Consider the following 16242-nt stretch of genomic DNA (forward strand, 5'->3'; position numbering starts at 1 on the left):
GGGTTAAAGTTTCTCTTAAAAGGAAGTCACTGGTAAAGGGGCGCTCTTTTCAAACACTATGTATTTCCCTGGAAATGCAAATCTATTTTTTTCTGTCATCTGGAAACGGTCTTCCTTCACCCTCCATGTCCTCCATCACTACTGTGTGAGCCTGCTTCGCTGTGTGAACAGATGGCTTTGTTGTGAATGCAGGCTTAGCTTTTAAAGTTGTCAGTTGTCAAAGCTGGAACTGATGACAAAGTCAGCTTCACTTTCGGAACTGGCTGAACTGTCGCAACTGGTAGCTTCTGAACTGGCTCAAATGTCACAGCGGGCGTTACTGTCCAAGATGGTGGCATCTCTGTCCAAAGTGTTTTTTCTCTATGAGCCATCCTAACACTCAAACTCCAACCAGAGCCAGCATAGAATGATACTAGTGTCCAGAACCCATAACCAGATTCTATATGCTGAGATTGTGACATAACAAGCCATGGGTATGGCCATACCACACACAGATGATAGATGATACACCCTCTTTGAATTCTATAGTTTCATGTATAAAGACCTAATAAAATATTATAAGAGTATTGTGGTTAATGAAATACCTGGTTATCTCAATACACTGGTGTTATAGTGTATTCAATGTTCTCTTGGGCGCAGTGTTTCCAAGCGAGTCTAATAATAGGCCTATTAGGTAGCCCACTAGGTATCCATATATTTAGTATAATAGCCACAATAATTGAATATCAATTATCAAATCAATGGGAAAACCTCAGTGGTATCAGCCAATACCCAGCTTCTGTAAGATGGATCTCACTCTCCAACTTCCCCTTAAAAATATATATTATGGGCTCTGCCTCAGTGTCCTCAATGGCAGTTGTCTCCCTGGCTGTCAGTGCATGACCCTCCTTCACATCCAGAGCTGTGGACTCTCTCCTTTCTCAATTCAGATAGTAAGAGCCCTGTTCTTGCCTCTCTATGAGCCATATTAGACGGCACAATCATCACTATAGTAAACAAGCGCCTATGTGCTAGTAATGAGCGTCTGGCGGCCGATGATTTTAGGTCAGGAGCTAAGGACACGATCGGCAGATAATTGTTTTCATTGGCTGATCGTTGTCTTTATTACACACAGCGATAATCTGCCGAATCAGCCTGATTTCCCAGATTACCATTCTTGTACTCCCAAACGGGTTACACTTAGAACGCTTTACAATAAGGTAAAAATGTAATAAAGCTAAAATGAACAACAATACCCTGCAGATTTAGCTGTGACATTTTTTATTTAAGAACAGTAAGTCAAACAAGAAAAACTATATGTGAAAAATTAGGTACATCCCATGAATTGTAGTAGTGTAGTCTAACATGTACAGAAGTGTATATAGTATACATTGTACCGGTATGGGTGTGTATATATTATACAGTGACAGCTTTCTATACGCATGTCATTTATTAGTACAGCTGAAAGGAAAGTGAAAGCATAAGTTAAAAACACTCATACTGATTCCTCAGTGCTGTATGCAGAGAACATAGTCAGGTAAGGCAAAAGATTTTTATGCTCTAAAACATGTATTATGTACTGACCTCAAAGGTTGGGGGTCCAATAGCTGTTAATGCCTTCAACACAGAAATGAATGGTTCATGAAATGTAATACTGTCAGTTTTGTTACAGATAGATACTGTAGATAGATAGATAGATAGATAGATAGATAGATTTTGTTCTGGGGACCAGGAGCTTCCAATTTAGTCTGTATTATTATTATTATTATTATTATTATTACTTTTATTTATAGAGTGCCCTTAATTCCAAAGCACTTTACAAAAGATGGGGGGGGGGGGGGGGGGGTGACAAACAGAAACAATACAAGATCAAGTAATTACTAGGTACTAAGTAACCAATAATTTTTATGCTACGTTCTATTTATTTATTTTTTTAATCTATGTAACTTGCAGATATTGGTGTCCTGATCTTAGCTTTCTTTCTGTTATTTCCTTCACATTTTGATGACTTATGCAGTATATAGTAAATGTTACACAAACAGGATATTTGGAGTAGTTACTTAAAAAATTTCTTTCAGTATTTCAAAACTGCCACAAATAGAGACTTTTTGTAAGTGGGTCAGTCCATTAAAGGGGTAGTGCGGCGTTTAACATTTATTCACTAAATAACACACATTACAAAGTTACACAACTTTGTAATGTGCGTTATTTAAGTGAATGGCCCCTTTCCCCGTGTTCCCTCCACACCGGAAGTGTGGTGCAGTATACTTACTCCACTACTGTCGACCCCGCCCCGGCCACCATCTGGGGTCGACAACGTCATCTGACGTCGTCGACCCAAGATGGCGGCCGGAGTCGTTGAGTATAATGCACCGCACTTCTGGGGTGGGGGGAATATGGGGAAGGGGCCATTCACTTAAATAACACACATTACAAAGTTGTATAACATTGTAATGTGTGTTATTTAGTGAATAAATGTTAAACGCTGCCCTACCCCTTTAAGTTTTAATAAAAGGGAAATTTTATATTTTTGAAATTTAATCTGAAACCTTATAAAACAGAAATCCTCCCAAATGTGGGTGTTACCAGATCCCAAATGCTAGTATATTACTGTACATGATGAGAAATGCCACCCGTACAGTTTCATTATTATGGCGTGTATGATTTACAGCTTGAAGCATCCATTGTAGTGTTCCCGGTATAGTCAATTATATATGCTGATTATATATGCTTACTATTTATAATTGTCACATACTTCCCATCAAAAGTCTCTTATCATGCTGTGTGAATGTGCCTTAACCCCTTAATGACGGAGACAATTTTCGTTTTTTCCTCCTTGTGTTTAAAAGGCCATAGCACTTGTATTTTTTCCCCTACAGACCCATATGAGCCCTAATTATTTGTGCCACTAAATTTACTTTGCAATGGCAGACTTAATTTTTGCATTAAATATGCTGTGAAACCAGAAAAAAAAATTATATGCGCAGTGAAATTGAAAGAAAAATAATCTTTTTATTTGGGGGGGCTTTATTTTTATGTTGTTCATCCTATGGTAAAATGACATGTTATATATGTTCCTCAAGTCGATGCAATTAAAATGATATGCAACTTGCATAACTTTTATATCATTTGATGGCTTTTAAAAAGATAAAACCTTTTACTGAAAATAAACGTTCCTTAAAATTGCTCTATTCCAGGGCTTTTAGCGCTTTTATCCCTTGGTCTATGGGGCTGTGTGAGGTGTACTTTCTATCGGTACCTTGATTGCTTATATGCGACTTTTTGATTGCTTTTTATTACAGTTTTTCTGGATTTAATGCGACCAATTTACAATTTTGCTGGATTTAGCTGTGATCGGCCGTGCCCGTTAATAGCCGCGGTCACGGGCTGCAGATAGTAGTCAGGATCATGGCAGTTCAGAGCGGGGTCACAGCACGGCCACCCTCTGAACTACCCTAGCGACAAGATGGCGTAAATGTACGTCATCCGTTGTTAAAGGGTTAAAGACATTTTTTTTTACAATATCCTGTTGGCACTAGTGCAGTGATCCCGGTGGCGCGCCCCCTTTTTCAAAACACTGCCTGGTTTCCGGGGCTTGGTGCCATTCTCTTCTTGTGCAATGGCCCTGCTGTATACACTGGAGGAGGGCCTGGGGCCCCCAGTGTGACTATATCCCCTTTGTGACATGCCTCCATTAGAATCAAACCTGGTGTGTCACCAAGGGGAGGGAATTTCATTACACTGGGGGGTGCCAGGCCTGCCTTTATTGCATAGAGCCGAGCCAGTGCGCAAGAAGAGATTGGCACAGAGCAAAGGAAACCAGGTGCGTTTTAAAAAAAGGACTGTGCCACCGGGATCACTGCACTGGTGCCGTCAGGATAATGTAAAAAAAAATGCTGTACCTTCGGTTTAAAGGGGTTGTCCAGGGAAATAGTTTTTCTTTTCAAAAAATGTGTTCAAGCAGGGCAAAACAAAATATTGTATACTTACCCTCCTTGCTACACTGTCATTGAGTCCCAGTCCCAATGCACAGCCTTTCCAGCAACTGGGTTGGCATGAGACATTGCCCATTCAACCAATCAGCAACTGGGGTAGAACACCACGTGGCTGCTAATGGCTTGAGTAAGCAATGTTTCATGCCAACCCCAATCCCAAAAGGCCAATATGTCAGGACCAGGGCTCCAAGCAAAACAAAAAAAATTGGTTTACCAGGTGTGTATTATAATGATTTAGATAATATTAAAGTGTACCTGTCGTTATAACTTGTAAAATCTTAACTAAAAGTAGATGTGATATAAAGCAAGTTTGCAATTTACATTCATTATTTTATTTTTTAGTTATCATGGAGAACATGGCACTTCCTGTTTTCTGACTCTTTTTTTCTCAAAGAGTAAGAAAACAGGAAGTCTAGTGTTTTCAAGGCCATCGGAGCGCTCACAGAAAAGGCAGTCATGTGATTGACGGACACATTGACCTGTGACTCTCTGTACTAGAGGGACTTCCTGTGTTTAGTCTGTTTTTGTTTTTTAACCAGCACAAGTAAGAAAATCTGCCTTCAGGAGACTGGACCTGGATTTCTGTTAAGTTCAGATTTGTTTTATAGCATGATAAAAAAAAAAAAATAATGAATGTATATTGCAAACTTGCCTTATATCACATCTACTGTTGACTTAGATTTTGAAAGTTATAACGACAGTGACACTTTTAACACTAGAACCTTCTTCTACTCTTTCTTAAAGCGACTCTTTACCCACAATCTGACCCTCCAAACCGCTTGTACCTTCGGATAGCTGCTTTTAATCCAAGATCTGTCCTGGGGTCCGTTCAGCAGGTGATGCAGTTATTGTCCTAAAAAACAACTTTTAAACTTGCAGCCCCATGCCTAACAGGCGTGGCTTAAAATATCTGTGCCCTAACTTTGCACCACCCCTCCGTCCCTCCTCCCCACCCTCTTCATCATTAGGAATGCCACTAGAACATTTTCTCCATGCTAAACATTGCACAGCTGCCCAACCATCCAACCCATGTGCAGGGCTGACACAGGTGGGGAATAGGAGACAATCTGCCTGGAGCATTCCTAATGATAAAGAGGGCCGGGAGGAGGGACAGAGCCTAATGCATAAACAATCTAGGCCACGACCGTTGGACAATAACTGCATCACCTGCCAAACGGACCGCAGGACAGATCTTGGATTAAAAGCAGCTATCCGAAGGTACAAGTGGTTTGGGGGGGACAGATTGTGGGTACAGAGTGGCTTTAACCCACTCCTGGTGAGTGGAGAAGAAGTAGCATCTATTCATTATATTATCTAAATTAGGGATGTCAAACTCAGGCCCTCCAGCTGTTGCAAAACTACAAGTCCCATCATGCCTGGACAGTCAAAGCTTTAGCTTTGGCTGTCCAGGCATGATGGGAATTGTAGTTTTAAAACAGCTGGAGGGTCTGAGTTTTACACGTCTGATCTAAATCATTATAATCTACACCTAATTTTGGCTGCATCACAAAACCTGAGAAAATCTACAATATAACTGCAGTGTGTAAGAGCACCCTAAAAGGCACAGAGATCAGCCAACAAATGCCATCAATTTATGAGATGAGAATACCTATACATGCCCTTATATGAGACAATGATCTCTTTTTCGACTGATCATCATTCCCTATAAAAGGGCCTTAAGTGTTATAAAATTTGCTTGCAGTGGATTGAACTGTATAGAAAGGTTAGAGTGCTGCTTTAAACTTGTGACTGTGATGAAAGCTTCTATTAGTTATTTTGAAAGGAAGTACTCGGAAATTCCCTGATTAATCAGCCAGTGCTGTTTTGTTTACTGGCAGATGAACTGCAGAGTCATATGCTTTTTAGCTGTAATCTATGATTTTATCTTTTTTTTAAAGAAGTATTACTGCAGAATAAGCTACAGTAAACCCCTGTTTTAATGAAGTTCTTCTTTACCATGAGAATCTGTGGAACAGTCTACCACAGGATCTGGTCACAGCAAAAACAGTGGAGGCACTATATTGTAATCTGTATTCTTCTTCTTCTTCCAGCTCTCTTCTGAGATTAATACAGCCCGAACGGCTTTGCCCTGGCAGTAAGAGGTGTGCTAAGTATTTAAGTATTTTTAGTTTTGATCGGATTTGTCGTTTTTAAGTTTTACGTTTACAGACTCAAAATTTCCCATAGGAAATAATGCCAGCAGAAACAGCCACACAGAAGAGCACTAACAGCCAATCACAGCACATATGCAAATAGCTGAAATGTAGCAGCCAATAGAAACACGTAGGTCTTGTCAGTCAATGCCTGACAACATCCACATAGTCACATGTCCACTATTGGCCAATAGAAGATCTAGAAGATTCAAGGTCCTTCCATCAATTTTGTTTCACTGACATAAATACAGATTTCCACATGATTGTCATGGTGACCGAGCAATAAGGCTGCTGTAGATGTCACTGTTAAGGAGTCAGTATGAAAATCGCTCTTAGAGGGCCGGTACCTAATTAGCTGTTAAAGTACTGGCACCAAAGTCGCTCTTAAAGAGACGGCACCAAAGGTGCTCCTAAAGGGCCGGGGCCAAAGTTGCTGTTAAAGGGCCGGTACTAAGTTCGTTCTTAAAGGGCCGTCAACAAAGTCGCTCTTAAAGTGCCATGGCCAAATTTGCTCTTAAAGTGCCATGGCCAAATTTGCTCTTAAAGGGCCAGTACCAAAGTCGCTCTTAAAGGGCCAGTACCAAAGTCGCTCTTAAAGGGCCAGGGCCAAATTCTCTATTAAAGAGACAGTACCAAAGTCACTCTTTAAGGAGCAGTACCAAAGTTGCTTTTAAAGAGCAGGGGCCAAATTCCCTCTTAAAGGGCCAGAGCCAAATTAGCTCATATAAGGATGGTACCAAAGTTGCTCTTAAAGGGGAGGTATTGAAGTCACTGTTAGAGGGACTGTACCAAAGTTGCTCATAAAGTGACGGTATCAAAGTTGCTCTTAAAGGTCCAGTACCAAAGTTGGTCTCTTAAAGGGACAGTACATAAGTCACTCTTAAAAGGATGGTATCAAGGTCGCTCTTAAAGGGCCTGGGCCAAATTAGCTATTAAAGGGATGGTATCAAAGTCGGTCTTAAAGAGGCGGTGGATACTACCTAGCTGGTAGACACTAACCTTTAGGCCCTATTCACACATCCGCAATTCTATCTACAGTTACGGACAGAAAATAGGATCCCATTCCCACATCCGTAGTTGCGCACAGGGCTGTGATCCGTACTGCAAAAAAAAAAGGACAGGCCCTAGTGCAGACTGAAAATCTTCCACACACACACCAAGAGAACCTTATGGGATCCGTATTTTTGTGGATGCAATGATCTGCATAAATACGCATCTGCAATCCACAAATAGTGACTAGATTATTATTAACCACACCTTTTCATTTTTGCAGATCAACAAAACATACGGATTCAATATGGATGGAAATTTGCGTAGTGCTAATGAAAAATAGCGGACTGTAAATTAGACCCTAAAGATTCCTCAATAATTGCGGCTGACAACTGCAGTTGCTGCCGTTTAAAGCGAATGTACCACTAGGTACATCGCTTTGTTTTTTTTACATAAACAGACCGACACCGGTCCAAGAATGCCAGTGGCGCGGTTCTTTTTTTGAACCACAGCCAAAAACTAGCAGAATAGCTGTTCAGGGGTCACTGCCTGTGAAAATATGTTTAACATAAAATGTGATTTAAACAATAGTTCATTTTCTGATGTTGAAGTTGCATCAAAAACAGGGAAACTTGGATAAAATACTGACCAAAATAAGGACCAAAATGAGGGACAATATACTGTGTGTGCACATTGCCTTAGATTTTTCCTACTTATATCAACAGATTGGAGCTGTATATGTCTACCAGGGTTTATTGGTCCAGATAAAGCATGTTGTGCATACAGCTTTTCCTGCTTATACTTTTGGGCTTTCAGTCAATTCTAGGTAAGTGTCCTTTCGTACATTTATTTTCTTTTTTTATTCAATTGGTTTTCCAAGATTTGTGGATTTGTTGCATATTCCATTTAGGAGGATTGAACAGAGCAGTCCAATGCATGACGGATACCAACAGATGGGGTTCCATCAGGTTTCTGTCTAGTTCCTGTCATTTTAATTCTAAAACTTCCTACTGATGTCAGCCAAAACCTTCACCAATGGTTGTGCCTTCAATATAAAGTATATGGGGTCTCTAAAATCTGCACCAACATCATGTGAGTGGGGCAGTGAAATTCCATTACACCTCACCCCCATCTCCACGGACATCATCTGTAAGTGGAGATTTAGTAGGGCCCCCATATACTTTATCCTGACAGAATGGACAAGACAGGAAAGTCTCTCAGATGAGAGTTATTGAAGGTTTATAGGCGCCGTAAGTGGGAAAAAAAAGGTTTTCCGTCTGGTAATTTAAATAGAATCTGAGGACACGAACAGAAGCTCCAACAAAGCTGCGAACATAGCCATATAGAGCAATACATATGTATATAGAAAATGGTTAGACAGACAGTCACAGCTGTTTACCCTTTTTTAATAATAGATACATTTTACAAGATGCATGACTATTGCAATGCATGCAGCCTGTGTGAGAAAGGAAAATATTTCACATCCCAATGCTTTTTTAGGTTTCTGTAACACAATGAAAATATGGCTATCTATACTATGCTATGTATAGTCATCAGTTCTAAAACAACAACTTTCAGGACCTGTTCTTTATTCTATGACTTTGCCACAACTTTGATTGTTTTGATGATTACTTTATTACATTTTTCATCCAAACATGGAAGCGTACATGGATTGAAGTTAAAGGAGTTTTACCACACAAATTCTATTATCAGTAAGACATGTCCTAATCATGTGATTTGTGGAGTTTGGCAAGTGGCAAGTGGCAGTCTGCCATAGTTTTAGAAAACAAGTGTCTTCTATACACTATTATCTAGAGTAAAGATCACTCTGCAAATATAGATAAGCTTCATAGAAACCTCCACGTGCTTCCTGTAACTATCATCCATTTGGGCAAATATTGAGTGCGCATCTCTAGTGAATTTCTATCCTAACAGGTTTCCTTAGAAAATCTCTTACATAACAGCAAACATGTTGCAAAACGTAATGTTTCAGGATTAGAGATGAGTGAACCTTGAGCATGCTCGAGTCCATCCGAACCCGATCGTTCAGCATTTGATTAGCGGTGGCTGCTGAATTTGGATAAAGCTCTAAGGTTGTCTGGAAAACATGGATATAGTCATTGGCTGTATCCATGTTTTCCACATAGCCTTAGGGCTTTATCCAACTTCAGCAGCCACCGCTAATCAAATGCCGAACGATCGGGTTCGGATGGATTCGAGCATGCTCGAGGTTCGCTCATCTCTATTCACGATATGAAATATCTGATCTGTAGTGTTTGTATACTGTGTGGCTTTATTTGATAACGTAACTAGTGTAGACTTGTAAATACTACAAGAATTATAATATTTCTCTATATTTTGTTTTTTTTTCCACTTTAGCATTATTTGTAGTAACAGCACCAAAGATATTTTACACAGCAAGTTATGGGCACACAGTAGAAATGGTATGCAAGTTTCCAGTGCCAAAAGAAGATGACCTAAATAAACTTAAAGTGTTCTGGAAACATTATCCCACAAGGCACGATAATGCAAGACAAGTGACAAGGTTTACCAATGGAAGAGTAGATGTTTTAAGCCAAGAGAACTTATATAAAGGAAGAGCAAGTATGGTAATCGAAGAGCTAAAAAATGGGATGGCCATTCTGAAAATAAAAGAAGTGAAACTCACTGATGCAGGAACATATGTATGTGCTCTAGAGCTTGGTGGATCTGATTACCAGGAGATAAGGCTTTCTGTTCAAGGTTAGTTGTCTGCTAGGTTGCATTTTTCCAAGACTTTGATCCAATGACTTCCTAAAAGAGGACAATCCCATATTTGCCATTGATGAGGGAACGATATTGCTATAATAGCCAGGCATCACTAACAGGAAATTGACATATATGTACTGTATATATATATATATATATATATATATATATATATATATATATATAGTTTGATATATTTCTCAGTTATTATCCAAAAAAAGTGCTGTTTAAAAGTTTTAGGCAGGTATGGAACCATGCAGCATAGTAAGAATGAAGGCAAAATGAATAAACAGGAAATAATCTAAATCAAATGAATATTTGGTATGTCCACCATTTCCCTTCAAAACAGCATCAGTTCTTCAAAGTAACTTGCACATAGATACACATGGCAGGGACATCTCGGAGAAGTAACCACAGATCTTCTGTGAACGTAGTCTTTCTCAAGTCCTTCTCTCTCTTTGAATAATCAATAATGTTAAATTGGTTGTCTAGACAAAATCTTTTTCTTTCAAATCAACTGGTGTTAGAAAGTTATATAGATTTGTAATTTAAAAAGTCTTTCCATACTTATCAGCTGCTGTATTTCCTGCAGGAAGTGTTTGGAGAGTTCCTGTCTCGGCCAGAGAGGTCAGCAGAGAGCACTGTGTCTGAAAATAAAACAACACTTCCTGCAGGACATGCAGCAGCTAATAAGTACTGAAAGACTTGAGATTTTTAAATAAAAGTAAATTACAAATTTATATAACTTTATGACACCAGTTAATTTGAAAAAAAAAAATACTTTCGCTGGACAACCCCTTTAAGATCTGGGCTCTGTGGAGGCCATATCATCACTTCCAGGACCCCTTGTTCTTAATAACATTGGCTGTATGTTTAGTGTCATTATCTTGCTAGAGAATAAGATTGTAAGACTGGAAAACACCTTCAAATTTAATAGCTATGACAACACTTCTACGGCAAACAGACTTTATATTAAAAGACAATTTGTCTGATGACAAATACATGTTATTGACTCATTGCTGGGTACAGTTGTGTGGAGATGCATGACATATTAAGGAGCAAACAACCACATTGCTTGGTACATATTGTGTAATGTATATTATATTTTTTGCAATTCTTTTCATTATAGCATCTTACAGTAACATTGAGACTTCTTCTAACATATTAGAAGACAATAAAATCTCTTTGACCTGCGAGTCTTCAGGTTTTCCAGAGGCAGAGGTATATTGGAAACAAAATGGGGTTAATATCAGTTTACCCGTAAATACATCCCAAAATCAGACTACAGATGGATTCTATAAAATAAGAAGCACGATCAAAGGAGTAGACATGAATAAAAGCTACAACTGTGTGTTCTGGAACAAAGCACTTAGTGAGGAGACAGAAGCTTCGCTGAAGTATTCAGGTACTTTCTGAGACTATAATACTGTCATTTACTATAAGCAAATCTAAAGGGCAACTGAATGGGTGTGACATGAAATGTTCCTTTTTCAAAGCATATATATTGGGCTGTGCTCACACTAATGTCATGGTTTCTGTTATAACATGGTGTCAGCAAACCCCCGAGGTGGGGTCCAAAGGTTCCGTTGTGGTGTCTGCCATTTTGACACAGTAAGGAAAACCCTGCATTCTGCACTATTATTTTAGTCAAATGTGACAGAACTACTGGCGAAACCTCTGACGGTAGTGTAAACACAGCTTTAGGTCATGTTCCGACAGCGTAAGACACCAGCCGTTCCATGACCTGGCCGGGTCACGGAATGGCTGATGTCAGAGAAGATCATCCCGGATGATCTTCACTGCCACTGAATTGGGATGCGGTCGCATCAGTGTGTGCCCACATCCAAATTCCTGGCTGCACATAATGGAGCATGCGGCTGAAGCCGCACGCTCCATTGTGTGCACTGACAGATTTTCTGCGGCCGCTATTCTATGAGTAGCGGCCACAGAAAACTGACATGTCAGGTTTTTTGCGGCCCCCCCTAGGGATCCTGCCTGGAGTGTATACTTTGTGCACTAGGTAAGTTCAGTAATAATCACTGCTGTTTTTACCACGGCCGTGATTATTACGACACTTACGTAGTGTGAACATAGCCTTACGCTGTAAAGACATGTGGCTGAGGTAATTCTTGATAATATTATTCACATATGTATAGTTTTAAATCTCCACCCCCAGAGGAACTATTTTTTTATTTTTATTTTTTACAAAATTAGTTCTAAATACAACAATACTCTAAATGTGGTTGGAAATGACTGTCTGGCCACATGGCAGGCTTAAAGTGTACCTGTCGTTATACAAAACTTTTGACATGTCATAGTGACAAAAGTTTTGATCTGTGCGGGTCTGAGTGTTCAGACCCGTACCGATTGGGAGATACAGTCAAGAGAAGACCACAGCTGCAGTGCATCCTCTCCCCGCTCTGAGTTTTAAAAAAAGAGTTGCGCTCCATAGAGCCCATTATAAGTCCAGCTCTTTTAAAAAAAAATCAGAGCGGAGAGTGGACGCGCTGCAGCGCTACTTCTTCCCGCTCTATCTCCCGATCTGTACAGGTCTGAACACTCAGACCCAGACTGATCAAAACTTTCGACATTTCAAAAGTTTTGTATAACGAAAGACACACTTTAAAAGGAAAGGGACATACTAGAGAACAGATATTGCTGAAATTGTTTTTAACACCGTGTGTGTTTATAGATCCTCTGATATATCAGTACAATGTAAACCTCCCAGGGAAGAACCCATTTTAGAAAGTACTACACCATTTAAGGCATTCATCTAAGGTTTTAGTGAGCATGCTGACACCACAGGTGTTTTACTGAATGTAATGCACATTGGGTATTGTTCAGTTATGCCATTTCAGTGCTTTATATGTTGTGCCCAGATTGTGCTACTGAAGAAATACAGCACATTCATAGTGATAAAGGTTTATCTGATAAGAAAAAAGCCCACATGACACATTCATTTTCTGCCTGGGCCCAAGACAGGGCTCAGTAAGAAAAAAGCACCATCTTAAGTCTTTGTTGTTATTTTAATTATTATATATTAGAAACACCAAGAAGTAATCCTTATTTTGCAAGCTATAATCTTTAAAGCGCAACTATAATTTCAGTAGCCAAAAAATGAAATTCCTCAAATAAAAAGCCCTCGTGTTACCTTTTAAAAATAGCCCTAAACTGCGCTGATAGCATGTGCGCTCGCTGAGATATCACCAGTTGTTTGGCTCAGAGGAATAAATGATTTTTTCTTCTGGCTGAGAGAAAGTGGGCATGGCCTATCCCTCATCTCCCTGGCTGAGTCCCTCCATTCACTGACCAGCACCTCAGCAGATGTATCACACATAGCAGGATTAGATACAGCCCCAGCATACAGTATCACAATGTAAGATTACAAAAAGGAAAGGAAGGGACAAGGCACTACTTAAATCAGAAAAAATATATAAAGGGGTGCTCTACCCAATTTGGCATACTACTAGATACACCCACTAAAAGAAAGAAAAAGCTATGCCAAAGAAAAGAGAAAGGGTGGCACATCCACAAATAGTTAGATGTATAATAAAAATATTAAGCTGTACTCCAAACCATAAGTAATCAAATAATCTTTATTAATGTACAAAGAACAGGTGCAAAACAAACAGATTAAAGGGAACCTGTCACCCCCCGTGCCGGGGTGACAGGCTCCCGACCCCCCGTTAGAGCCCCCTATACTTACCTAATCCCGCCGGGTCCCGCTTCTGGATTCGGTCGGGTCCCGGAGATCTCAGCCGCTGCAGCCCGGCGCGCGCGCTGAGAGATGAGTCCAACACCCATAGAGAATGACGGAGCGCTGGACTCTCCTGTCATTCTCTATGGGCGTTGGACTCATCTCTCAGCGCGCGCGCCGGGCTGCAGCGGCTGAGATCTCCGGGACCCGACCACCTCCAGAAGCGGGACCCGGCGGGATTAGGTAAGTATAGGGGTCTCTAACGGGGGGTCGGGAGCCTGTCACCCCGGTACGGGGGGTGACAGGTTCCCTTTAAAACCATTTAAAAACCACAAAACACATACACGGAACCGTGCAAAATAGGCACCGGCCCGGGAAGTACCCCGACATTTATAAATATAAAGACCCCTTCTATGACCTCTATGACGTTACAAACTGCAATGCAAACAAATACCTAACATATAATATGTACAGTAGTGAAGATTAGTCAGTAGTGAGTCAATACAAGACAAGAAGTAACAGAAGGCAAATGTAGCCAAATAAGCCCATATAGTAAGGGTAAATATCACCATAGAAGGGAGTCCATGTCGGGGTCCAAGAAGCCCCACGCGTTCCGTCTCAAACACAAGACTTTCTCAAGGTCTCGTGTTTGAGACGGAACGCGTGGGGATTCTTGGACCCCGACATGGACTCCCTTCTATGGTGATATTTACCCTTACTATATGGGCTTATTTGGCTACATTTGCCTTCTGTTACTTCTTGTCTTGTATTGACTCACTACTGACTAATCTACACTACTGTACATATTATATGTTAGGTATTTGTTTGCATTGCAGTTTGTAACGTCATAGAGGTCATAGAAGGGGTCTTTATATTTATAAATGTCGGGGTACTTCCCGGGCCGGTGCCTATTTTGCACGGTTCCGTGTATGTGTTTTGTGGTTTTTAAATGGTTTTAATCTGTTTGTTTTGCACCTGTTCTTTGTACATTAATAAAGATTATTTGATTACTTATGGTTTGGAGTACAGCTTAATATTTTTATTATACATCTAACTATTTGTGGATGTGCCACCCTTTCTCTTTTCTTTGGAATAGCTTAGACAATGTAAGATTAGATCCAGAGCCCCAGCAGATGGTATCACACACATTGGGATTAGATACAGTCATATGCTCTAATTACACTGTAGGATAATGTCAGCCTTGGAGGTGGGGGCACCTGCTGCAGACATCTGATAGTGAATGTTATATGTACTATGGAAGGACTACAGCTGTGTTGTGCTGGGACTTGTAGTCCTCCCCTCAGTGACTCATCCACTCTCCCTCATGCAGTACATTGGAGTGATGGTGGCACTGGATACACTTGTCCCTCCATCCAGCCTTTCCCCTCTGCTGCTCCTCACACACAACACCCTCAGCTCTGCTTAGTCACCTCTGTGAGGGGAGGGGGGAGAACGTCCTGCTAGGAGGTGGAGGAGGTTTTGTTTATGTCTGTGTCAGGGCTGTTATCTGATCCTCCTGTCAGAGTCCGTACACTCAGGATGGATCTGCAGGGAGGGGGCGTGTCCAGCAGGAATGCAGAAATAAGTCACAGCCAGAGAGGGCTGTAAGGGCATAGTCAGCCTTATGTATTTAAAAAACTGTTCATTTTAGGTTATTAATGTATATTGCAAAAAGTCTTATCATGACCTAAGCTAACTAAAACTGAATGGTCAAAATATTTTATAGTTGCGCTTTAAGATATTCGCCAAGGGCAATACATTTTTAATCTATAAACAGTTAATTAAAAAAATAAAAATAAAAATTGGTTGGTTGGCGCAGAGTGAAAATGACATTAACCAAATTCATGTGACCGCTTGAGCCATTGGATACAACCACATCACAGATTGTTACATTAGTTATTTTTAGTACATTTCTCTTTCTAATGTCAGTCTCTGACAACAACATAAACAATATCAAAATGTATTTTAAAAAAACTGTGCAAATCAGTAGAACATCATATATGACAAAGGTACACCTGGAATGTGGCTTACGACCCCCAACCACAGTTGCTTAAGGTTGTTTTCTTTCCTTTACTTCCCCATCTGACCCAGACTACCATCAATATGGCAAACAGATCACTGATTTCAGAGAGACCAGCCAAAGAAGACACTGTCAGCTGCTAGCACTCAATACAGTGAAATCCTTGGTGCATTACCCCCTGGGGCATCAAGGCTTCTTAGGCTCCTCAGTTTTCCAGTACCCTCCATATGTTTTCCTATCCATATTACCCACAATGGTACTAGGCATTAGTGGATTGGATAGGTAAGGTGGTTGGGAGAAAAGATAGATGAGTTGGGGGTAGGTTCCCCTCTATTATGTAGGTAGGTTCCCCTAGTAGAAAATAAAGTCCCTCAGTAAGTAGGTCACCCCAGATAGGCAAACAGTTTCCCCGCAGAAGGTACATTTCCCTATTTAGTAGGTGGGTCCTCTGAGTAGGCAGGTTCTTCCAGTAGTTAGATATTTTTCTCCATTAGGTAGGTAGGTTTCCCAATAGGTAGATAGTAGTTTTCTCCATTAGGTAGGTCCTCCCATTAGGTATGTGTCCTTAGTAGGTAGATAACCCCCCCCCCAGTAGGTAGGTAGTTTCAATAGGTAGGTGCCCCTAGTCGTAGGTAGTTCCCCCAGTTAGTAGACAGGTCC

General features: G+C 40.5%; 1 protein-coding gene across 4 annotated transcripts in view; it reads left to right on the forward strand.

The window, feature by feature from the left end:
• Positions 1-1472: 1472 nt before the first annotated feature.
• LOC138787136 (programmed cell death 1 ligand 1-like) overlaps positions 1473-16242 on the forward strand; it is a 55345-nt gene continuing 40575 nt past the window's right edge. For 3 of the 4 annotated variants that reach the window (XM_069964280.1, XM_069964282.1, XM_069964284.1), the window contains exons 1-5: positions 1473-1516; positions 6026-6076; positions 7843-7943; positions 9497-9859; positions 10995-11270. In XM_069964280.1, coding sequence (XP_069820381.1) covers positions 7889-7943; positions 9497-9859; positions 10995-11270 — 694 coding nt within the window. In that variant the 5' untranslated portion in view covers positions 1473-1516; positions 6026-6076; positions 7843-7888. The remainder of the gene's footprint in view (positions 1517-6025; positions 6077-7842; positions 7944-9496; positions 9860-10994; positions 11271-16242) is intronic. The other variant, XM_069964281.1, reaches the window with a different exon arrangement.

This window comes from Dendropsophus ebraccatus, chromosome 3, assembly GCF_027789765.1.
Source record: "Dendropsophus ebraccatus isolate aDenEbr1 chromosome 3, aDenEbr1.pat, whole genome shotgun sequence".
Classification (NCBI taxonomy): Eukaryota; Metazoa; Chordata; class Amphibia; order Anura; family Hylidae; genus Dendropsophus; species Dendropsophus ebraccatus.